The sequence below is a fragment of the Halichoerus grypus genome, chromosome 11, assembly GCF_964656455.1.
Source record: "Halichoerus grypus chromosome 11, mHalGry1.hap1.1, whole genome shotgun sequence".
In the NCBI taxonomy this organism is placed as follows: domain Eukaryota; kingdom Metazoa; phylum Chordata; class Mammalia; order Carnivora; family Phocidae; genus Halichoerus; species Halichoerus grypus.
The window spans coordinates 54,982,385-55,008,047 of record NC_135722.1 but is presented as its reverse complement, the minus strand read 5'-3'; the positions used below and the strand labels follow the sequence as shown (position 1 = coordinate 55,008,047).

Sequence of the window (25,663 nt, the reverse complement as noted above, 5' to 3'; positions counted from 1 at the left end):
CGGGGAAGGAAGGCTGAGGGAAGAGAGGGCACCCCCGGGCGCCAGGGTGCATTGTGGGAAGGAGGCGGCAGCGTCCCGGGCGGGCGGGAGGTGCACCAGCGGCAGCGGCGGCGGCGGCGGTAAATCCTCCCGGCCGCTCACAGCACTGTGGAGCCGCGTCCCCAGCCCGGCCTCGGACCGCGGCGCCCCTCCTGCCCCTCGCGGCTTCTCGCCCGCCGCCCCTCCCCCCGGCGCGCCGGCCTTGCCGAGCCGGCCGGCCGGCCTGGCTCCCCTCCCCGGCCCCGACGGGCGGGCGGGCTGCCCTGAGGAGGCGGGGAGGGGAGGGCTGGGCCGGCCGGCGGGTGGGCGACGATGCCGAACTTCTGCGCTGCCCCCAACTGCACGAGGAAGAGTACGCAGTCGGACCTGGCCTTCTTCAGGTTCCCGCGGGATCCGGCCAGGTAAGCGGCGGGCGCGGAGCCGGCAGCCCGGGCCCGTCTCCGCGGTGCGCGCTGCCAACCGCCGGCTCCGGGGCTGCGTGGGGAGTGGGTCACGGTCTTCGACCCCAGCCTCGGCCGCAGGTGGGGAACGGGCCTTGAGCAGCGGGCCGGCGGGCGCCCGGGGACCTCGGAGCACGTGCGCCAGCGGGGGCTCGGCGCGGCGGGCACCACCCGAAGGAAGAGGCAACTGGGGCGGCGCGCAGGCGGGATGAGCTGGGTTCTCGCCTTGGTTAGCTTGCTGGGTGACCTCGGGCAGGTCGCTTTCCCCTCTAGGCTTTAGTTTCCTTAGCTGTCAAAAGAGGGACTTGGATTCTATGGTTGGGGTCACCAGGGCCCTTCCCTCTCCTTGCCACCACCCCCGGGGCAGTGTTTCTTTTTGGAGTCCGGTCACCTTCTTTGATCTCGTCGAGTCACAGTTAATTCCTCCAGCGGATTTGTTCATGGTTCAAATTCTGGCTCTGACCGTTACTCATTGTCTCACTTGGTTATCGTGGGGATAACGGAGGGTAAGGTGGCGGGGGTATACGCCTGTGGGCGTGGGAATTGGTATTGAAATCTCTTCCTTGAGGTAACCCACACGCTCTGACTTATATTTAAAGAGTGACAGAGTAGGGACTGTGAAAGTCTGAGGAATTTTCCTTGGCTTCTCTTGTTGATGCGTTCATTTCAAACCAACACTCACTGTGTGCCGAGCGCTAGTGTTTGGTGCTGGAAATTCAGATGTGAGTGAGACAGTGTTGCTGCCTGCAGAAAGCTCACAGTCTGTTAAGAAGACAGATACAGAAGAAGGCGAATATAATATAGCGTCCTATTTATTAGGTCCACAAATATTTATTGAAGGCCTACTATGTGCTAGGCATTGCTCTGAGCACTGGGAGTGTACAGGTGACCAAATCAAAGCCCCTGCTCTCTTGAAGTTTACATTCTAGTGGAGGAAAATAGACAAGTATGTATATACAGTATGTCACATGGTGATAAATACTATGGAGAAAAGGCAAATGTTGGGGGGTATAATTAGGAGTAGCAGGGGAGGCACAATTGCTATTTTAAATAGGGTGATCAGAGAAGGTCTCACTGAGAAAGTGAATTTGAGCAAAGACCAGAAGTAGGTGAGTGGGCCAACCATGGAGATATCTAGAGGAAGAGCATTCTGGTCTGTGGAAACAGTAAATGCAGTCAGGGCACGCATGTTACAGGTACAGCCAGAAGTCCATGGACAGTAGAGCTGGTTTAAGGAAGGAGAGAGAGGGGAAAAATGAGAAAAGTGTGTGTGTTTGTATGCTAGGGGCGAATTGTGTAGGACATTTTAGCCCATGTAAAGCATTATGGCCTTTATTCTGAGCGAGACAGGAAGTCATCCAAGGGTTTAGAGAAGAGAGACTATAGTTTAAACAGGATCACTGGCTGCTTGTTAGATTGTAGGGAAGCAAAGGTGAGAGCAGGAAGACCAGTTAAAGGCTTAATTGCAGTAATCCAGGTTAGTAGAGGAGGAGGTGGTAAACTGTTGGCATTTGAGAAACGTTTTGAAGGTGGAGCCAACAGAATCTGTTAATGGTTTAGATGTAGGATGGTAAGAGAAAAAGGGAAGTCAAGAATAACTCTTAAGGTTTTTTTAACCTGAGTATTTACTGAGCTATGGAAGACTGGGAGGAGCAGGTTTGGTGGAGACATAGTAAAAGTTTGGTTTGGGACATGTGAAGTTTGAAGAGTTTAATAAATGTTCAGGAATATCCAGAAATGAACTCAAAATGGCCCATATTTAGATCAGTAACCTAAATATTTTAGAGCTAAAACCATAAAGAGATAGTCTGGAATTTAGAGACTTTCAGACTAGAGATTTTAAATATGGGTGTTCTCAGTTTATAGAGGGTATTTAAAGTCATGCTCTGGGGTAAGTAAAGTGGAGTAGATCTGAGGATTGAGCCCTGGGTCATTCCTGGTGTTTAAAGTTCAGGGAGGTGAGGATGAACTAGCTCGGAAGAGTGAGGAGTAGCTGTTGGGTTCTATGGGAGCAGGGAAGGGGAACATCTGAATCTGACTGGGCCTTATCCCATTACGCCTTATCTTCCTTTTACCCAAATTTTAGCCCAAGGGCAATCTTGAGAGTATATTTCACTTGCATAATAAGGGCAACATTAGTTGATTCTGGACCACAAGTCATTTGTGTCTGTATACTGTAGTGAATGCTCTTTTCGTTACACTCCTTAGAGGGGAGGAAGTATGACCTATAGGGGTGTACAGTCTCAAATTTGGAAGAAATTTTTAGATCTAGTGCAATCTGTCCCCTTTGAGAATCTAACACAAGGACCTTACTTGAGAAAAGACAGACAAAATTTTGCATTCCATTTTCAAGGTATTTATGGACCCTTTAGGGCCCTGTGCATTCCTGACAGGTGGGCCTTTGCTAAAGACTGTTCTCTGCTTTGTGAAGGGACACTTCAAGATTTTGGACAGCTTTGGCTGTTGTTTCTTTCTTGTATTGAGTGGGAATATGCCTCCCTATAATTTATGCTTTGGAGGTCCTAGTTATGTTCTTACAGTCACACCGAGCAAATCTGTGCCATTTTCTATGTCAGAATCCTTTGAATATTTCAAGACCAAATTATGAACTTTCGTTTTAAACATTTTTATTGAGATATAATTCACACACCATACAATTCACCCATTTAAAATGTGTATTAAGTGCACTTTAATATACATTATACAGTATTAATGTATATTCAGTATATATTACATTATTAATTTTTAAACATTTTGGTTAAGATATAAAATTTGCCATTTTAACCATTTTTAAGTGTATAATTCAGTGGCATTAATTACATTCACAGTGTTGTGCAGCCAGTCCCTTTCAAAAGCTTTTTCATTACCCCGAGCAAAAACTGTTAACCATTAAGCAGTAACTCCTTCCCTCCCCCCTACTCCGCCCCACCTGCTTTCAGTCTCCATGAATTTGTGTGTTCTGTATACTTGATGTAAATGGAATCATACAGTTGTTTTATATCTGGTTTATTTTAGTTAACATAATATCTTCAAGTTCCTAACTTTTTATCCAAACCAAATCTCCTCATACTAAGGATTTCAAATTCTTCTGTATTTGACAGTTTCTTCTTTACCGTGCCGAGAATTAATTATAATAAAGAAGTAGTTTTCAGAAGTATGTATTGAATTAATAACAGTATTTTTAGGGTTATTAATTATAATATTTTTTTTCTGTAAATGAGTTGTAGGGAAGGTTGATAAAAGGTGACATTGCCAACCTATCCTTGAAAAGTTAACTAATACTGTTAACTAAAAATAAAGATAGTATATTTAATGCTATTAAATAGTACATTTCCTTTTTGTTATATTTGTAAATTCCATGGACACTTTTATAAACAGCTATTTGAAGTAATTTAAAATTCAAAAGTGTAGTTAATAAAGGGCACAGTGCAGAATTTCAAAATATAGTACCTTTTATTGGTTCAGAAAAAGTGGCATTAATGTGCTTTTTATTTCATTTATTAATTTTAATTTTAGTTTTTTTAATTGAAATATAGTTGACAAAGTTCAACATTAGTTTCAGGTGTACAACGTAGTGATTCAATAAGTCTATACATTATGCCATGCTCACCACAAGTGTAGCTACCATCTTTCACCATATAGTGCTGTTATAATACCATCAACTATATTCCCTATGCTGTGCCTTTTATCCCATTACTTATTCTTTCTTTTTTTTAACTATAAAATAATTGAATCAACTCACTTTAGGGCAGTGGTAGGGAGGTCATAGATTACCTAAAATTAAAGTTTAAAGAAAAAAAAAACCTGCCTAAATCTGGATCGCCCCAGGATGGCTTGACTAATGCCAAGGCTTGGCAGGAACCTGGGGGCAGCTCATCCCCAGATGAGGTGAAGGTACAAGTAGAGCTAATGAATTGCTCCTATTAGAGTGAGGTGGGCAATTGAAGCCCTCTTCTTCCTTCTCAGGCAGTTAGTTCTAACTCACCCCTCAGGTGGTGAGGTCTTCCAAGGTTCTTTTGGCAATTTAATCAAAGTTAATTGAGAATTGATGTACTCTGCCTTGTAAAATGTAAAACAATGTTTTTTGGGGCACTCATGAAGGTCCCCCAAGACCCTTTCAAGGAGTCCACAAGGTAAAAACTATTTCCTAATAACACTGACGTTATTTGCCTTTTTCACACTCGTTCTTTCAGGAGTGTGCACTGGAGTTTCTGAGGAGCTCCATAACATGGTAACATCATTGCTCTGATAAGTTGTCTGTTAATATTTTCTCAAATTTTCTAAGTATGATTATACAGATGGCGGTGTTTGGTAGACATTTTCTCAGAAATGAACGAAAGCCTGCCACTTCAAGGGAAACAATTGACGTTCAAGCAAAAGTTAGAATTTTGGAAAATTTATATGCACCACTTCAAGCTTGACAACTCTGTAAGACTTTTCTGTTGAGATTGATGGTGATATTGATAAATGTGACTTTTTAAATAAATTGTATAATGGTGGTTTGCATAACTGACTGAACTGATATTTTCCAGATTGACCAATTCCTGATTTTACAAAGACATGCACAGATAAAAGCCCTATTCAAAGTATAGGATACACCAGCAGATTTCAATGTAATAGAGTGAAAAAGCTCATTGATCTGGTTTCAGATTCCACATCGCAACTCATCTTTAAGAAACCACCACTTGTGGAGTTTTGGTGTAGTATTAAAGAATATCCATAGTAATGTGGGTAAGGGAGGAATATTTTAATTACCTTTTTTAACTGCATAGCAGTGTGAGGCCGGATTTTCTTCATATACTTTAACCAAAACCACATATGGCAGCAGATTAAATACAAAAACAGATGTGAGAATCTAGCATTAAAGAGATTTGCAAAGATGGAAAACAGTGCCATTCTTTTCACTAAATGTTTTTTGTTTTGGAAAATGCAGTTATTTTTCATTAAAATATTACCTATATTAACATAATGGGATTGTGAGTTTTAATGAATTAGTAAATATGTTTTAAATGTATTTGGTTTTAATTTCTATAATTATAAATATTGATAAACAAAAGCTCTTTGGGTCCTCACTAAGAGTGTAAAAAGACTGTGAAGTTTGAGAATCACATCTATAAAATATTATCTTAAAGTGCTTTCATATCTTATTTAATCCTCCAACCAATGCTGTGAGTTGTAATGATAATACTTTTTATAGAATACTTCATATTCTCTGTGCCAGGCAGTGGTCTATGTGTTTTATGTACATTATTTCATTTAACCCTCGCAGTAGGTTTTGAGATAGTCCCTGCTTTCAGATGAACAAAGCAGGCACAGAGAAATTAACTCATGTCCTCAAAGTCCCATAGAAACATGATATAGGATAAAATATATAATATTACCAAAACTTATTTGACCATGAAACTTTTTTTATTTTAATGGAACAGTTGATTAGTGTGCCTTGAAATATGTTTTTGAAAATGCTGCAAGTAGGAGACCATCAAAGGGAAAAATAAATAAAAAGGCTAAATAATACTGAAAGGGTGATTAAAATGATAGAAAATGACAACTGGATTTGGCAGGATTGAAATCATTCATAATCTTGAGCAGTTTCATTGGAAAAGAGATAAAGCAGAAGCCTCCTTGGAATTGATGGAGGAAAGAATGTGAGATAAAGTGGAGACAGGGAAAATGGACTCTAGTTTTGCTATGCAGAGGGTCCAGGTAAATGGAATTTTTTAGAAGGGAGATACTAGGGCATGTTTATACTAATGGTAATAATACAGTAGGATAAATAAGGGGTGTTGAGAGACCATATACAGAGAGGAAGGGGAGTCTTTCCTATGTGTGTGTGTGTATACATAGTCATACACATATGTATACACATCTGAATCAGGAAAAGTTTCCTTCAAGAAATGACGTTTGAGGGGCAACTGGGTGACTCAGTCTGTTAAGTGTCTGCCTTCGGCTCAGGTCATCGATCCCAGGGTCCTGGGATCGAGCCCCATGAGCCCCATGTCAGGCTCCCTGCTCACTGGGGAGTCTGCTTCTCCCTCTCCCCGCACTGTGCTCTCTCATGTGTGCTGTCTCTCTCGAATAAATAAATAAAATCGTAAAAAACAAAAAAACAAAAACATTTACTCTGCAGCATGGAGAAGGGGTTAGGGAAAGGCAAAAGACCAGTTGAACCTGGATGGATTCGGAGAATCATTTCACTCTGCTAAGGGAAAAGGCTACAGAGTCTGGAGTACAGGGCACAGAACAATGACAGGGAGAGCTAGGAAAGGGGAGACAGTGGTCAATTTGAGAGATAATTATGTATATCCTTAAAAGCATTTAAGTATATATACATATATATATATACACATGTACATGTACACACATGTATGTAAAAAGCTTGTAGTCATATATAACTTTTATGACTTTATTGATATAAAATGTATATACACAGGCAATCACAACTCATTAAGTGTTGTGTGGCTTGTTGGATTTTTAGGGTGACCTGTCCATGAAACTTTTGCCCAGATTTAAAAAAAAAAAAAAAGAATATTACTAAGATCCCAAACTCCCTCCCCTTGAGGCCCTCCCAGTCATTATGCCACTATCCCTAGTGAGAGCCACTGTCCTACTTGATACAATTAGATTAGTTGGTTATTGAGAATGAGGGACACAGTGAGGGAATCTTTTATTGATATATGACATACATAGAAAAGAGTGTAAAATTAGTAGTCTAGACTTGATGAATTTTTATGAAATGAATACCCAGGTAACGTTTGAGGTATAGAACATCTTTCTACCCAGAGAAGCCCATTAGAGATCCAGTGCCCAAAGTGTTTATTGCGATGTAGTCACATAGACACTCTCTGCCAAGCGTATGTTAAAATTCTAGACTCCCAGAAGGAAGGCAGATGTTCAGTATAAATCATATTGTTAAAAAAAATAAATCATGTTGTTTGCACAGTCTAAGTACAATGAGCCACCTTATCAGGGAAAGTTTTATGTCAATATAGGGAACTGTTAACCAAGTTTCTTCCAGGCACCAGGCAAAAGGCCATCCTTAGAAGCAGGCCTTTCTAACAATAGCAGTCTCAGGCCTCCTGTATTAACTTTTTTTCTGCATAATCACCGTAGATTAGTTTTGCCTATTTTTTTAATGGCATCTGATTTCTTTTTTTTTTAAAGTTTATTTATTTAAGTAATCTCTACACCCAACATGGGGTTCGAACTCATAACCCCGAAATCAAGAGTTGCATGCTCTTCCAGGTGAGCCAGCCGGGTGCCCCAAGTTTTGTCTATTCTTGAACTTCTTATAAAAGGAATCATAGATGTACTCCTGGCTGATTTTACTCAGCATTATGTTTGTGGGATCTAGCTAGTTCATTCATTCCCATTGCCAAAGAGTGCCACTTTCTCCTCAGCATTTGGTATTATCTCTTTTACATTGTGGTCATTCTTGAAGGTATGTAGTAATATTTTATTATGGTTTTAATGAGTATGTCCCTGATGATTAATGAGATTGAGCCCTTTTTTTTCCATGAACGTTTTTTTCATGTGTATTGGCCATCTGGATAACCTTTTCATTGTAAGTTACTTGTTCAGATCTCTGGCCCATTTTTATATTGGGTTGTCTGGTTTATCTGTGGGAGTTCTAAATACATATTTTGGATAGAATCTATTGTTGGATATATGTATTGCAAATACCTTCTTCCATTTTATACGTTGTCTTTTCACACTTCAGTGGGTTCTTTTAATGAAGAAAAGTTATTAACTTTAAAGTAGCCAAATTAATTCATCTTTTGCTCTAGAGCTTGTGCTTTCTTTTGCCTTCTTTAAGATATCTTTGTCTATGCCAAGGTAATGGAGATAGTCTCCTGTGTTACCTTTTAGAAGCTTATTGTTTTACCTTCCATATTTAGCTCTATAGTGCACTTGGTACTTATTTTTGTGCACATGGTGTGAAAGTAGGAGTCAAGATTAATTTTTTTCATATGGCCATCGAATTGACTCAGCACCATGTATTGAAAAAAACTTTGTCCATAGCTCTCCGTTTTGTTTCATTGTTTTATCCTGTGCCAGTACCACACACTCTTACTAAGCTTTATAATAAGTTTTAATATCTGATAGTGTAAGTCAACTTATTTTTTTCAAGATTATTTTGATATTGGTCCTTTGAATTTCTATATAAAAAGTTTTAGAATTATCTTGTCATTTCTCCCTTTCTCTCTCTCCTTTTCACACATACACACAAAGAGACACGCACAAAAGAACTTTTTGGGATTTTGATTATATTGAATCAGTAAATCAATTTGAGGAGAATTAATATCATGAACTTGTATATCCCTCCATTTATTAAAGTTATTTTAAATCTTTTTCAATTAGAGGGTCTTGCACATCTTTCACTAGATTTACTTCTAGGTATTGATATGGTAGACATAGATGTAGTTATTTGGGCTATCTGCCCAATCTATTCTTGATTGAATCTGAATGCTTGTGGTATCAGAAAGCTGTCTCAACTTAGTTCAGAGATAATACAGGTAGTAGTATTCTGTACGGAAGGTCTGAGATCTAAGAATTAAAAAACAAACAGCTGTAGCAGTATGGCAAATTATTTTTTAGTGAGACAGTTTCTGTACTAAATATTTGGATGTTGAAACATGAAATGTTTATGAAATCATAGTGCACAACTGTGTAAAAATATTAAAATATGGACATCTTAGGTATCATTACTGTGCAGTAATACTTCTTGGTTGAATGAAATGCTGTACAATTTAGGTGTGGTTTTAGTTTCAGTTAGATAATCAACATTTCACCATGGTTTTACATATTGAGAGTAGAGAGAATTAAGTGTCAGCGTGTGTGTGTGTGTGTGTGTGTGTGGAGGGGTGAACTGTAATATTAAGACAGAATATACTATGATGCGATTGTAGAGTGAATTATGTTTTCAAATTTGTGGCTGTGACAGCATTTTTATTCCTAGAAACTTGAGGAATGAAGGAAAGAAAGATCTAGTTGTAGGCTTTAGCAAATTACTTAACATTTCTGTGCCTTCATTTCTTCATCTGCATACGGGGGATAACGTACCCTTTTGTAAAGGACTTAGAACAGTGTCTGGCTCATAGTAAGTGATTAGTATGCATCATCATCATTGTTGTCATTATTATTATTTATTTTCTGCAGATTTGTAAACACCAAGAGGGCATGGACTTTGTCTTGTTCATTATCTTCCACACCTTCTGTGTACTAGATTGTGTAGGTACAATCCCTGCAGTCATGGAGCTTGCAGTCTAGTCTGTACATATTGTAGATAATAAATAATGTTTATAATAAGGCAAATGAACACAGGCATCATGCTCCTGTAAGAAACTCTAATGATTTATAGAACATCTGTTTACTGATTTTTTGCAATGTTGTTTTATATCCTTGTTTAAGTTGAAATCCTGAGGGGAATGTTAGGCCGTGGTCTCATGGTTGTGCAACTTTTTGCTTGAACTACTGATAATTAAGTCCTCTCTGGTGCTAGGATGTCCTGGGAATTGAAAGACTCAGATTTAAATTCTAGTTTTACTGCAGATTTTGTGCATGACTCTGAGCGAGTTACTTCTTAACCTTGTCTGTAATTGAATGTACTAAATGATATATAAGATTTCTTCTAGCTCTCATTTTGTTATCAGTCAGCTTTTCCGAATTACATTCTGCAGGGAGAGGAGAGCAGGAATCCATTGTCTATAATATATATTTGCCTTATAGCTGAATGCTGAAATAAAAATGTTGAGCTCATATTTCATAATTGTATTTTGGTTTTATTTATAGATGCCAGAAGTGGGTGGAGAATTGTAGGAGAGCGGACTTAGAAGATAAAACACCTGATCAACTAAATAAACATTATCGATTATGTGCCAAACACTTTGAGACCTCTATGATCTGTAGAACTGTAAGTAATAGAAGGGCTTGAGTTGTTGTTTTCTCTCTCACTCAGTATCTGGTTGGAAATGTAAATATTTAATAATGCTGGAGCGTATCCTTGGACCCCACCACTTTTTTCAAAGTTGAAGACAAATTCGGAGCTAATTGGTATCTCTTTTGTTCTTAAAAACCCTGGATTTTTTTTAACCCCCCCTGTTTCTGATGCCCCAGTCCTATTCACCAGAGGTTGCCACTTTTACGTTGCTTAATGCAGCCTTCAGAAAATTTTGGATATTAAAGTGTTTGTTTAAGGTAGAGGTTGTGTTTTTATTTGGAGCAACTTCTCCAGTGCTTTTTTTATGAGTGAAATCTTCATTGGGAAATGGAGCTCTTTGTTTTCATATTTCCATATGTACTGTTAGAACCAACCCTTAATTTTTATGTGCAAGTTACAAGAAGCAAATCATATATTTAATGTGAAAAAAAATTTCCATCAGTAATTTTCAATTTCATATCAAGACCTGGGTCTCTCACCCTTACTACTGTTAACTGTGTGAATTTGGCCATGTCACTTTCCCTTTCTGGGCCCCAAATTCTAATAAGGAGATTAAACCACATAATTCCTGAGATCTTAAGATTTTTAACCCTCTGTGATTCTGTTGTTGCTGTGACTTATAAGAGACACAAATAGGGCAGATTTGATCGAAATGAAGCAGACTTGAAACACTTTAAAAATTAGTTAGGAAGACAGTTTTGTAAATAATATATTCTTGTTTAGGTATAACTAATGTATCATCTCAGATATTGGGATAGACATAAACTTGATTTGAAGATACACTATATATTGTTATGCAGCAATTTATTTTGATATTTTTTTCAGATACATTTTGCAGAGGCATCAGAAAACTAAAGAATGATTGGGTTATTTTATTTCTCAAAATTAATTGAAGCAGATACTTGTGAAGTCATTGGGAGGTGAGCCAATTCCGGTTCAACAGTTTAATCACAAATATTTGAGGGATATTTTTGCCTTGCTTTGTTAAGAGGGTAATAATGATCAACCAAAATAAGGGATTTCATATGTTTAAAAGGCAAACTATTTTTATGTTCTTGACATTAAGTAAAAATATCCCAAATTATTTTAAATATACAAGCCATATGCATTTTTATTTTAGTAATAAATATGGTCTATTTATTAGACAATTCCAGTAAGATTAATATGAGAAATGTAAAATTATAGTTCACTCATATTCTTGTTTAGTCAGAGCATAGGACAGAAAGATGAGCTATTTTTGCTTTTTAAATTTCCACATGATTCTTCAGTCTTGAATAAGTTAATGCAAATACGAGAAGATGTTCTTTCTACACATGTAGAAGAAGATACTGCTATTAAAAACCGGCTTATATGATATCTATATCCAAATGTTTGAGAGTTTTGACTTTATTAGTTTGGCATTGAAGGTTTCATCAGTAAACATTCATGGCTACTTCAACCAAAGCCAAATATTATCTTTGATGCTAGAGTAAAATCACTGCTTTATGCTCAAACCTTAGTTCAGCAGTTAAAGATTAAATCTTGATACTGAGTTAAAACTGTCATGCACGTAAATTGAATATAGCTCTTTCTTGCATGTGAACTTATAAATCAGTATTTATAAAAAGTAACATGTTTTTAATTCATGTTGTGTTTTTTGGTCTATAATATCTTTATAGCAAATTAATTTGATTCGAATTTAAGAAATGCATTAAGAATGTTTTATCCCTCCTCTCCTTATTTAATGATTGGTAAGATATCAAGAGTTGACTGTGTATGTTGTGACATGTTTGTTTGCTAAGCAGGAAAGATGCGGTGTTTGGGGTACAGTATCGTTTTTGCTCCCTTCAGTGATTGTGTCCCTAATCAATCTCTGATTGAAAATTCCTAGTAGACTCAGGATAATTGGCCCAGCACTAGAAGCTGAATGTCATTAAGAAATAGATTAAAAAAAAAAAAGTTTTCTTCTTTGTGTTTTCTATGAGGCATGGGGTTGAACTGGAAAATATTGAATCTGAATAGAAATACTTCCCAAATGTGTTTAACAACTCTTGAGATAAAACCCAAGATAGTGTGTTCCCTTTAGTTACATATTGTTTTCTTCATATCATCCTAACCTTCCTTCCCTGGGTGAAAAAAATATAGTTGTTATTTTTGTTTGGCATATACTTTGAACATGCTTTAATAGTCAGCTTTGAAACAATCACTGCTCCCGAGAAAGCTTTTTAAAAAGAAGAGTGTTTGTCTTAATCAGTGCAGACCTGTGAAGAAATTAAAGGCACTGTTTCTTTGGACTAGCTGAGGGGAATGTATGCAGTTATTCATCTGTTACTCTTCCTGTTAATAAACTTCTTGTCCCTACTTGACCTCTGGGTTGGCTATTGAAGACTGTCAACATCTAAGTATGCATCCAGCTTCTAGCCAGGTTGGATTAGGTTAACAGGAATTAGAATAGAGAATAGTCATCCTTCAGTGATAAGAACATTAGAATTAGAAATTTAGAAATACCTAGTTCAGTGTTTGCAGAAGTCCAATTAGGTATATCACGGTTATGAATGAATTCAAGTGGCACATGAGTCAATTTTTATTTTAGGAGTTTCAACAGTATGTGTTAAAAAATATAACTAGCTAGGGGCGCCTGGGTTGCCCAGTCATTAAGCATCTGCCTTCGGCTCAGGTCGTGATCCCGGGGTCCTGGGATCGAGCCCCACATTGGGCTCCCTGCTCCGCGGGAAGCCTGCTTCTCCCTCTCCCACTCCCCCTGCTTGTGCTCCCTCTCTCACTGTCACTCTGTCAAATAAATAAGTAAAATCTTTAAAAAGATACACATATATATATATATATATATATATATATATATATAACTAGCTCATCAAAATCATTATTTTATAGTTTGTATTGCCTAAGACAATTCTAACTCATTAAAAATGAGTGGATTATATAAAAGTGCAGATAATGGTATACAAGCATTATCATTAGTATATGAATAATTTCATTTTGGGAAATATTGGTCTAGTTCAATACTTGAATTTTATTCAGAAGAGGAAACTGAGGTCCAAAGAGGGAAAATATTTGGCTAGGATCTCATAGTGAGTAACTGGTAGAGTTTGGACTAGTTCCTAGGTCTCCTGGGTCCCACGCAGTCCAATATTATTTCACTATACCTGATGCTTCTCAGTAATAGTAGTGAAAGTGGAGTGAACAACAGGTAAAGAAGGGAAGAATTATTAAGAACATACAAAGCGATAGATGGAGAAACTTTTGTGCCTACTGTAGATTTGGTGGGCTCATGGAAGGGCAGAACAGACAAAGTCGCTGGGAGGATGAATTAGAAGTATATATGCAAGATGCAAATACATTTTATTTTTTATGCCTACCATCAGTTCTGTTCCTTTTTGAAAATAGATTGCCAGAAGGGCAAAGACAAAAATTGAGTTGGAAATAATAAGCTAATCTGGATTGACATCATCATTCTGCAAGTCTCTACACTTTAGAGCTGGAGTTGAAGGAGTACTGGGGAAGTCATTAACATAGCATTTTCTTTATGTGTAATAATACATTCTTACAGACTGTCTGAATTAACACATTTTTCTTTTTCAGAGTCCTTATAGGACAGTTCTTCGAGATAATGCAATACCAACAATATTTGATCTTACCAGTCATTTGAACAATCCACATAGTAGACACAGAAAACGAATAAAAGAATTGGTATGTCAGTGTGCTTTTGGCTTTCCCACCCCCCCGTAATACTGTGACATCAAATATAGATGCATTCATGTTAAAATTGAGCCCAAGTTACTCTCTATTTCAAAGGTAGCATGGGAAGTGAATGCTGTGGTTATTGAAGTAGCATGGATGTGAGATGATTAGTACTTAAATTGGAAAGTCTTTCTCAAATTTAGCCCGTTGATACTCATTGACTTGGGGCAAAATATGCTGTCAGTTATAGACCACTAGCACATTCCCTTCCTGGGAAGAAAAAAAAACAAAAAACACTACCTTTTCTTTTATAGTAAGGAAAGTGGAGCTGAGGGATATTTCCAGAATTCAGCACAAAGGGATAAAGAAAGGGAAAGTATAAAAGTTAAGACATGGATACTTTTACTTAGAAGTAATGGTTCTATCACTATTAAGTACTGACAGGGTTAGAAAAAACTTTTAAATCTCTGTATATGGCATCATTTATACATGTTTTTATATTCCTTTGATACCCTTTAGTTCTAATGATTGAAACCTACCTGTTTTTTTGTTGACATTAGGTGAACAGCATTAAATTGCTGAGACTCCTCAGTCCATGACTTTCTGTCATTGTTGCCACCAGCAAGACCTTTATTTTATTTTTCTTCCTCCTTCCACTATTACCATTCCCATTTCCTCTCCTCCTTTTGGTATCCATGCTAGTGTATTTAATATTTCTCATTTCATTCTGCCTACTGTGTGCTTTTTAAAGCAACATTTATCTAATTTTCTTCATTTTTTCTGTTTCTGTGTTTACCTTTCATATTTACATCTTTGATCAGTTTGGAGTTTGTATGTCTTTATTACCATAGCTTTATAATATATCTTACTTTCAAATACAGGGATTTCTTAACTCTTCTTTTTCAAAATTGTCTTAGCTATTTGTGGACCTTTATCCCACCAGATGAATTTGAGAATTCTTTTGTCTTATATAAATTGTATGGGGATTTTCATCATGAATGTTTTGAATTACCATCTTTGCAATATTAATTAGACCTATCCATAAACAGAAAAAAACGGCTATCAAGTAATAGCAATCATTGACAAAACTAAATACTAGTTCTTTGAAAACACTATTAAAATACTTTTAGGGGCACCTGGGTGGTTCAGTTGGTTAAGCGTCTGCCTTTGGCTCAGGTCATGATCTCAGGGTCCTGGGATCGAGCCCCTAGTCAGGCTCCCTGCTCAGTGGGGAGTCTGCTTCTCCCTCTGCCCCCGCCCCGGCTCGTGCTCTCTCAGATAAATAAATAGAATCTTTAAAATAAATTAAAAATTAAAAAAAATACTTTTAGGAATGCATAAAGTAAAAAATTTGAAATAACTTCAGGGTTTTTGCTGCAGTTCTTTAAAAGAGAACAGTATGTATACTCTTCCTTAAATTACTTCCTAAATACACTGTGGTTATTGTTGGTATAGATTATGTATTCTGGTTGGGATTGTTTCTAGCAATTTTGAAGACCCCTTTTTATTAATCCTAATAGTCCACCAAGTTTTCTATGTAGTTGATTGTATCATCCTCCAAATTTGCCTCTTCTTCCAATCCTTATAATTTAAAATTTTTCTGTTGCCTGTGTTACTGGTTAGTAACTACAGTTACTACACCCCTAAGAGTGCTGTGTTGAACAGTCTCAGGAATGTCACAGCTGGTACATTTGTCTTGTTGCATTAAGTGTGACATTTGTTGTTGATATTGTTAGATAATTTTTATCAAGTTAAGGAAATTCCTTTTATTCTCTTTTAGTCCTCATATTCAAAATTTTTATCATAACTTGTTGAACTTATCAGAAGATTTCACTGCATCTGTTGAGTAGAAAAGTTCACGATTTTTTTTAAGGCAGTGAATGACATTGATGGGTTTTCTGATGTTGAACCGTCTTTGCATTCCTGTGATGAACCCTAATTGATTGCAGTATATCTTCATTTGTTTGATTTAGTTGGTTAATATTTTATTTACGATTGTGCATTTATCATTTTAAGTGTTGTCCTGTAATTTTCTTTTTTCGTGTACTCCTATTATCCAGTTACGGTATCAAGGTTCTATTAGCCTTATAAAATTAGTTGGATAGCTTTCCTTTTTTTCTCTCTTAATTTTTCTAGAGAAACTTGTATAAGGTGTATACTATCTGCCCTTGAAAGTTAAACCATGAAACAATCAGAGGGCTTGGGGTGGGTGAGGGAATATTTTAATTGCCATTTTGATTTATTTATTGGTTTCCTCTTCTTGTGTTTCATTTGTTTTCAAGAGTTCATGAACTGCATCTAGGATTTTGGAATGCTTGTTTTTTTCTGAACCTAAGATTATTTTAATAGTCTTTGCAAAGAAATAGTAGTTACTTTTATTAACGATTGCTGTACTTGTGAGCTATTTTACTGGTTTCTTCTTGATTTGAGGGATTTACTTTTTAGCTCTTTTTCTGGCTTCTTGAATGTTTAGCTCATATTTATGTATATTCGAAGCTGTAAATGTCTTAAGTGTGTTTTAGCTGTATCCCACAATTTTAGACATGTAATGCTTTCATTGATTAGCTAGAAGTGTTTTGTAATCCCCTATTTCTTTAACATAGGATTATTTTTGTTTTTAGTTTCCAGGCATGGGTTTATTTTTTACAACGATATTGTAGTTTTTATTTGGAGTGTTATTATTAAGTGATACATAGAGGGTATATACAGTCTGTGTGATACTGATTCTGTCTAGTTTTTGCATCTGTTATTGCTATTGAAGTATGCTAGCCTGATTCTTGCTTCTTTTTAGATGATCTGCTTTTCTCACTCAAAGTCTTTAGTTTTTTTCCTTTATATTTGACATTTTAAATTTTGCTAAACTGGGTCTAGATGGTTTTTTTAATTATCTGGATTTACATCTTTAAGTTCTGCGAAATCGTCAGTTTTTATTTCTTCATGCATTTCTTTCCCTCTATTTATTTATTTGTTTTTCTGGGACTTCTCATAGATGAATGCTGACACTCCACAACAGTCCTCCACATCAGCGTTCTTCTTAGTAATATGTACCAGGGCTGAGGCGCTCGGCCACTTCCCACCCTGTAGCTTATCATTTCCCTGTATTCCACCCCTTGGGAACCTCAGATACCTTACTGCAGACATACTCTTCCAGATCTGCCATCCTTGCAACTGCAGCTCACAGGATAAGGAGGGAATGTTCCAGATTGGCCAGCCTGTTGACATTTCTTGTTAGCAGTATCATGTTCCCATGCTGCCTAGTGGGTACCCTGCTAACTCCAGCTGTCACTGGTACTGCCGCTTGCCTGCCCCAGAATAGTGATGGGGTGGCTTGTGATTTAAGCATTGTGGGGGGTTAGAGGGAGAGAAAAGGATACAACTGGGAAGTCCTTCCTCGGTCTAACCCTGTATGTGTGTGCCACTTGGCCCTCTATGCTGTGTGCATCCATTTCTCTCTTTTCCATACTGGTACTGCGTTACTCTCTGCTTCCCAGGGATTTTTTCATAGCTTTTATGTTAGGTTCTGGGATCCAACAACTCTCTCTTACATGGCATCCCCCAGGATTGGATTGAGGGGGACATGATTTGTGACCCCTTGGAATGCCCATCCTATACTTTCATGCCTTTTATTAGCCAGCAAACACTTGTAACCCGAAGTTATGATGATTTAAGTATAAAGTAAGTTAAACAATGTATTCTTTCCTCTCCAGTATTTTATTATGAGCTTGGAGTCATTAGTAAATTATACTTCTGGTTTTTCTGGTCATCTCTATGTTTGAAGAATGTTTTCCTTATAAGGAATTTATGCTCTTGAAGGAATTAAATTTGAGTCAAGATATGCTTTTTACTTATGAGTCTACAGTGATGTGCTAGAGTTCAGTTTTCTTAAAGATGTTTTTTTCTTTTTTGTCATTTAGAGTGAAGATGAAATCAGGACACTGAAACAGAAAAAAAGTAAGTGATAGTATTAATGACTCAACTTCTGAATGCCTTTTTAAAAGGCCTTGACCTGGTAAGGACAAGTAATTATGTTTTATGTCCAAAACCTGCCGTGAGAATGATGTAAGCATGTGGTAGGCATTGTCCCGTGGTCTGGAATTGTCTGTGAGACTAAAGTGTTAGTTTAGGTTCTTGATTGAGTGCTACTGTGCCATACACTTTGCCTTCTCCCCACTAGGGCTGTGCTCTTGGTGTGGTAGGAGTGGCAGGCACACAGACAGTGTCCCAGGGTAGGGAAGGAGAGGCAGCGGGAAGGACAAGAGCAGAATCTTCGTCCACCCAATGTGTGGTGCATAATAAGTTCTTGATACATTTTTAAGGAATAAATGCTGTGGGAACCTTAGCCTAATAGAGAGTAGGAGTCAGAAGCCTTTCTGCAGGTACTGATAGCTGACCTCTGTCACCAAAGAATGAGGACGAGAAGTTGTTTTGTTTTGTTTTGTTTTGTTTTTGGCAAAACATTCATTTAACCGTGAAATGTAGACAATCAGAAATAGATGGATGTAATGGTATGAAGGAAAAGAGCATATCAAGACTCTTCCACTTTTATTAAAGGTTTTGGCGATGAGAACTTCATAAAATCTCATGAAATTCTATTTGCTATATAATAAACATCTACTTCTGAGCAGGAGACATATGCCATATTATAGCAACCATTTTAACGTGTAAAATAATTCTGAATTCTTACTATAAAAATATTTGGCTAAAATATGAAACATCTTTGCAGTAAAACTGACAATGCAACCTAAGTTCAGGTTTCAGAAATGTCTCCTGGAAAAAATGGGCATGTTTTCTTTTGCCAGATAAACTCTCAACAGTGAAAGTTAAGGGGCCATAAATTAGACAGAGCTGGAAAGCAACATCATCTTCTTAGAACAGTATGCAACATGGACTTCCTCCTTGTCAAACAGACAACCACTTAACGACAATGACTTACTAAGTTGTTTTTGTTCTTGACAGTGATTGCTGTTATTCCTCCTTTCTCTGTCCCTTCCTACTACTGTGTTGCTATTATTGTTAATATAAGTCTTTATGTCTGCTCTGTGCCAAGTCTTTATTCTAAGTGCTTTTCTTAATTGATTTAATTCTCACAGTAGTCCTGAGGTAAGTACTATTATTTTCCCTCTCTGTAGATGAGGAGACCTGGAGTCAGGCAAAGGAGGAAAGAGTATTCTGTACAGAAGTAGAGTGGCTTGAAGCAGGGTGCTGGATTTGGGAAATTATACTCATTTTGTTGTTGGAGCTTCTACTGTTCCATGATGATTAGAAAATGAGCCTAGAGGGGACCACAGGGTCCAGGACTTGCAACATTGTGTGTATGACAGCGGGCAGGGCACCAACCTCAGAGCCTCGGTTTTCCTATCCAAATACAAAGAGATCAGGCTGATATGTCTAGTAGTCTACTATTAGCCTTAAAAATTGCCTGAATATACTCTACATTTTATTGGCTTGTAGAACTCTCCTCTTCCATATAAAAGTGTAGCTTAATTTCACAGAAACTGCATCAGCATGGACCTTGGAGCCAGGCAGGCTTGGATTTGAATTTTAGGTCCATCCTTCTAACCACATCTATGACCTTGGGCAATTATTTACTTTTCCTCAATTTGTCAAATGGGGTTGATAGCACCTGCCTGTAGAGGGAGTAATGTGATACATATAAAATGCCAACACAGTGATTCAATAAATATTAGTTCTCTTCCTTTTCTTTTTTCTGAGGGCACAGACTGTTACTGCTCTATGTATGTTTTATGTGACGTGCCTTGTTAAGTTTATAAGAAATCATTTGTCTCTTACAACATTTACGTGTAGGATTAAAATATATCTGTATATGGTTTTTGTCTCCTCCTCTAGAGTGTGTCTTATTGTAATCTCTGTATCCTAGTCTGTGGTCCAGTAGGTGCCTGGTGAATGTTGAATGGATGAGTTTGTGAATTTTAAATATTTAACCAGTCAAAAATATAAATTTTTGTTGTTTGTATGGTTCCTCATGAGCCTGTTTATAAAATTAATTCTTTGTTTTCCAGTTGATGAAACTTCTGAACAGGAACCAAAACATAAAGAAATAAATAACAGCAATGCTCAGAATCCCAGTGCAGAAGAAGGGGGTGAAGAACAGGATGAAGACATTTTACCTTTAACCCTTGAAGAGAAAGAAAACAAAGAATACTTAAAATCTTTATTTGAAATTTTGATTCTTATGGGAAAACAAAACATACCTCTGGATGGGCATGAAACTGATGAAATCCCAGAGGGTCTGTTTACTCCGGATAACTTCCAAGCACTGCTGGAGTGCCGGATAAATTCTGGCGAAGAGGTTCTGAGAAAGCGCTTTGAGACAACAGCAGTTAACACATTGTTCTGCTCAAAAACACAGCAGAAACAGATGCTAGACATCTGTGAGAGCTGCATTCGGGAGGAGACCCTCAGGGAAGTGAGAGACTCCCACTTCTTTTCCATCATCACTGATGACGTAGTGGACATAGCAGGGGAAGAACACTTGCCTGTGTTGGTGAGGTTTGTTGATGAATCTCATAACCTGAGAGAGGAATTTGTGGGCTTCTTGCCTTATGAAGCTGATGCAGAAATTTTGGCTGTAAAATTTCACACTACGATAACTGAGAAGTGGGGGTTAAACATGGAGTATTGTCGTGGCCAGGCTTACATTGTGTCCAGTGGATTTTCTTCCAAAATGAAAGTCGTTGCTTCTAGACTTTTAGAGAAATATCCCCAAGCTGTCTACACACTTTGCTCTTCCTGTGCCTTAAATATGTGGTTGGCAAAATCAGTGCCTGTTGTGGGAGTATCTGTTGCGTTAGGAACAATTGAGGAAGTTTGTTCTTTCTTCCATCGATCTCCACAGTTGCTTTTGGAGCTTGACAATGTAATTTCTGTCCTCTTTCAGAACAATGAGGAAAAGGGTAAAGAACTGAAGGAAATCTGCCATTCTCAGTGGACAGGCAGGCATGATGCTTTTGAAATTTTAGTGGACCTCCTACAAGCACTTGTTTTATGTTTAGATGGTATAAATAGTGATACAAATATTAGATGGAATAACTATATAGCTGGTCGAGCTTTTGTACTCTGTAGTGCAGTAACAGATTTTGATTTCATCGTTACCATTGTTGTTCTTAAAAATGTTCTATCTTTTACAAGAGCCTTTGGGAAGAACCTTCAAGGGCAAACCTCTGATGTCTTCTTTGCAGCCAGTAGCTTGACTGCAGTGCTGCATTCACTAAATGAAGTGATGGAAAATATTGAAGTTTATCATGAATTTTGGTTCGAAGAAGCCACAAATTTGGCAACTAAGCTTGATGTTCAGATGAAACTCCCTGGGAAATTCCGCAGAGCCCAGCAAGGTAACCTGGAATCTCAGCTCACTTCTGAGAGTTACTATAAAGAAACTCTAAGTGTTCCAACAGTGGAACACATTATTCAGGAACTGAAAGATATATTCTCAGAACAGCACCTCAAAGCTCTTAAATGCTTATCTCTTGTACCCTCTGTCATGGGACAGCTCAAATTTAATACATCGGAGGAGCACCATGCTGACATGTACAGAAGTGACTTGCCCAATCCCGACACACTCTCAGCTGAGCTGCATTGCTGGAGAATCAAGTGGAAACACAGAGGGAAAGATATAGAGCTTCCATCCACCATTTATGAAGCCCTGCATCTACCAGACATCAAGTTTTTTCCTAATGTTTATGCATTGCTAAAAGTCCTATGTATTCTTCCTGTGATGAAGGTTGAGAATGAACGCTATGAAAATGGGCGAAAGCGTCTCAAAGCATACCTGAGGAACACTTTGACAGACCAAAGGTCAAGTAACTTGGCTTTGCTTAACATAAATTTTGATATAAAACATGATCTGGATTTAATGGTGGACACGTATATCAAACTCTATACAACTAAGTCAGAGCTTCCTACAGATAACTCAGAAACCATTGAAAATACCTAAAAGACTTTTAAAGTAGGCTTTCTCTTATGTTTGATATTTGGAAAAATCTGTAAGAAATTTGAAAACATCTTACAGAAAAGCTGTCAGGTGTATGTAGGCCACTTAATCACTGAATATCTTGACCTGTCGACCTCTCATTGAGTACATTAGCCATTGATAATCTGCCAATTTAAATGGCCCCTGTTTAAACTCTCATGGTTTGGAGACATACCTGTTCCAGAAGATAGCATTGAAAGTGCCACATTACACTTCTGTGGGATCTCTACTAATGGCACTTGGGAATTGTTTTGGTTAAGTCATTTTAGATAAAACATTTATTGTCACTGGATCCAATTGTCTGGTATTGAGTTATCAGTTCTTAGAAGATAAAGATTTTGAAGAGGTATGGGAGGAAGGAGTACATTTTATAAAATGTTACAATGAAGCTCAGAGTGACCTTTGAATAGTAGGAGTGTTAGTATGTTAAAAATCTGTAATGGACAGTTAAAGGAGTTACCAGACAGAGAGAGAAGCACGTGAGCTTGCCAGGCAAGGATTGCAGTAGAGATTTTGTCTTTATCAAATAAACTTAAAGGAACAAGTTACAATTAAAGTTTGAATGGGAGAGCCTGCCATTGTTGTTCCACATTGGATTGTTGCTGTTTACATTCCTTTGTTGAGCCTACATCTTCATAAGCTCTTTAGCAAGTGTATGTAGAACACCTACGTCTTCATAAGCTTTTTAGCAGGTATATGTTGAACACCTCTGTTCATGGTCAAGACAGGATCAGAGGCCATGGATACTGACAACTGATTTGTCTGTTTTCCTCTTTTTCCATGACTATATCTACTGCCTCGTCTTGATTTATAAACAAAACCTGGAAAACCTACAAAAATAAGTGTTTTGTGGTTTATCTAGGAATAATACAGAAAATATTGCTGTTATTTTTGGTGAAGAAAATCAATTTTGTATAGTTTATTTCAACCTAAATAAAATGTGAATTTTGTTTAAAGTTCAGGTACATTATTTTTGGTGGGGGACAAAATGGATTCTTGTGGTAAATTCTTTTTTCAAAAATATCACCTTCACAATTGAAGATGGCTTTTTGGGGTTTTTTTTTTGGGGGGGGTGGTGGCATATGTTTTACTACTTGGGGTATATAAAAGACATTTTAATTAAGAAATTTCTAAATAAGGTTTATCTAACTGATGTGTTTTAATATTATGTGCTGTATGACCCCGTTACAAATTTTCAAGGTTTGTGTAATTGTTGATAGCTAAAATGTAAACGAATTAATATAATTGCCGAGATGTCATTGAATTATTTTATGTTGGGATATGTTAGTGTTACTTGAGTTTCAGAAAACAGGATGGGGTGCATTTATAGAGTGCAGGTCTTAATGATAGCTGGCAGTGCATTTCCCTGTCAGGGACAAGGCTGGCCGATGTGTCAAATCAGGACACATTACTCATTCATGTTATGAAAAAGATAACAGAGTTTATCTTATAGCCAGAGCTCTAAGAGGTTCCTCTGTCTTTGGCAGAAAGAACTGATCAGGTTCATGGTGACAGGATGACAATAAAGGAGACAGGGCTGGCCTTTTAATACCTGCTTCTAGTTTTTAGGACACTTAAGAGTGGTGTGATCTTGGGCCCCTGGGTGGGGCTCAGTCGGCTGGGCGATCTGAATTGGGCATCGGACTCTTGATCTCAGCTCAGGTCTTGATCTCAGGGGCATGAATTCAAGGCCTGCATTGAGGCGGGGTGGGGAAGTGGTGTGATGTTGGTAGAATATTTGACCTGGGTGTGTTTCCTCAGCTATTAAAAAAAACAGGTTGCGCTATGAAGAGTAGATACTTTATCATCAATTACCTATGACTGCTTAACAACATCCCAGAACTTAGTGGCTTAAAAAAACAGTTTATCATTTCTCAGTTTTTTGGCTTGGTTGAATGGTTCTTTTGCTAGTGTCATGTGGGCACTCTGCATTCAGCTGGCCGACTGGCTGGGGGCGGAGTGGAACAGCTGGGCCTCTCCATGTGGTCTTTTTGTCTTGGGCTTAGGGCATAATGCTCTCGGAGTACCAAGAAGGCAGAGGCAGTAGCTTCAAAGCCTGAGCTCAAGAACTCACAGACCATCACTTTCACCACATTGTTTTGGTCAAAGCAAGTCATAAGGCTGGCCCAGATACAAGGGATGAGGAAACAGAATCCTCGTCTTGATGAGAGGAGCTGCAGAATACAGCCCTGTTTGCTGTTCACCATAATGTATGCAAAACAGTCCTGCAACTAGCATTGGGTAAGCTTTTAAGATGCCCATCATTTGTTTTTATAATCTGTGTATGTTCTCTAAATTGGTAATTTATTGAAAACCCCCAAACCTTAACTTATTAAGGCATTTTCACAAACTGATGTTTGAAGATAGATTGAGTCGTTGGTGGTCTCCCCACACATAAAACAAATTGTCGCTTTTGCAAGATTAGATAGAAAGTAGTAGGCGTTGTGACTGTTTATTCCACAAATATTAGATGAACGCCTACTGTGTGCCAGGTTTAAGTGCTGGCACTAGCAGATGCACTTTCTTACTAGAGCTTAAAGTCTTGAGTTGGCCCTTGGACTACAATTGTACTTACTTGTAACTACACATACACACACTTGGTAGAGTTAAGTGAATCAAATTTACTAAAATTAAAAAGACATATAGGGTATCTATAAAAGCCTGTGCAGTTTAAAAAAAAATTCTATATTAAATCTAAACAGTTTGTGAAATATACTAGAAAATAGATTTAAGACTTAGCATTTCTTAACTGGAGAAAGGTTTGCTTTTGACATATCCACTCTCATTTTTGGGAAAGGAAAGTTACACAGTTGAAGCCTAACATAGGATTTGTTACCTGAAAAATAAATGAGAACAAATGCTTATAAGTAATTTTGTGTAATTTTTATTTAATTCCTAACAAAAACCCTGAGGTAAATAGTAATTGATTGAGTTGAAAGAGACCCCTCTTGAGGCGAGTTCTTCTGCAGTAACTTAATTGGATCTGGTTTTTATTTCATTTTAGGGACAGCGACTTTTAAAGTGCTATTTAAAGTGAGTGATTCAGGGTGGGAGGATGGGTTAGCCTGGTGATGGGTATTAAAGAGGGCACGTTCTGCATGGAGCACTGGGTGTTATACGCAAACAACGAATCATGGAACACTACATCAAAAACTAGTGATGTAATGTATGGTGATTAACATAACATAAAAAAAATAAAGTGAGTGATTCATAAAACAGGAAAATTGTACTTGCAGTGTTTATTAATATTTATATGTTACTTTAGAGTTTACAGAGCACTTTGAATATATCATTCAAGTTCTCTGAAAAACTCAAGCCACTATTATCCCCATTTTTCAGTTGAGAATCGAGCTCACAGAGGTAAATGAATTGCTCCAAATTATATAGCTAGTAAGTGCCAGAGCCAGGTACTTCAGTCCTTCGATCTTAAAATTGATTATGAAAGCCACTTCATTCTTATGGTTTGTAAAAGAAATATTTGCTTTAAGAATAGGCTCCTTTTATGTTCCTGCTTTATCCATTGCCAGCTTTCAGCACAGCATCTCTAGAATGTGCTCATTATAGTCGACGTGGATTCTT

The 25,663-nt window shown here is 37.7% G+C and overlaps 1 protein-coding gene across 2 annotated transcripts; it reads left to right on the top strand.

The window, feature by feature from the left end:
* Positions 1-207: 207 nt before the first annotated feature.
* On the top strand, positions 208-25,308 carry THAP12 (THAP domain containing 12). Of its 2 annotated transcripts, XM_036082848.2 has the most exons (5): positions 208-440; positions 10,269-10,389; positions 13,996-14,103; positions 18,009-18,045; positions 20,115-25,308. In XM_036082848.2, exons 1-5 carry the CDS (start codon positions 352-354, stop codon positions 22,046-22,048), a joined length of 2,289 nt encoding a protein of 762 aa, XP_035938741.1. In that variant the 5' UTR covers positions 208-351; the 3' UTR covers positions 22,049-25,308. The 2 variants fall into 2 exon arrangements, with proteins under 2 accessions (XP_035938741.1, XP_035938742.1); XM_036082849.2 differs by lacking the exon at positions 13,996-14,103 and having other exon boundaries at positions 209-440.
* The last annotated feature ends 355 nt before the right edge of the window (positions 25,309-25,663 follow it).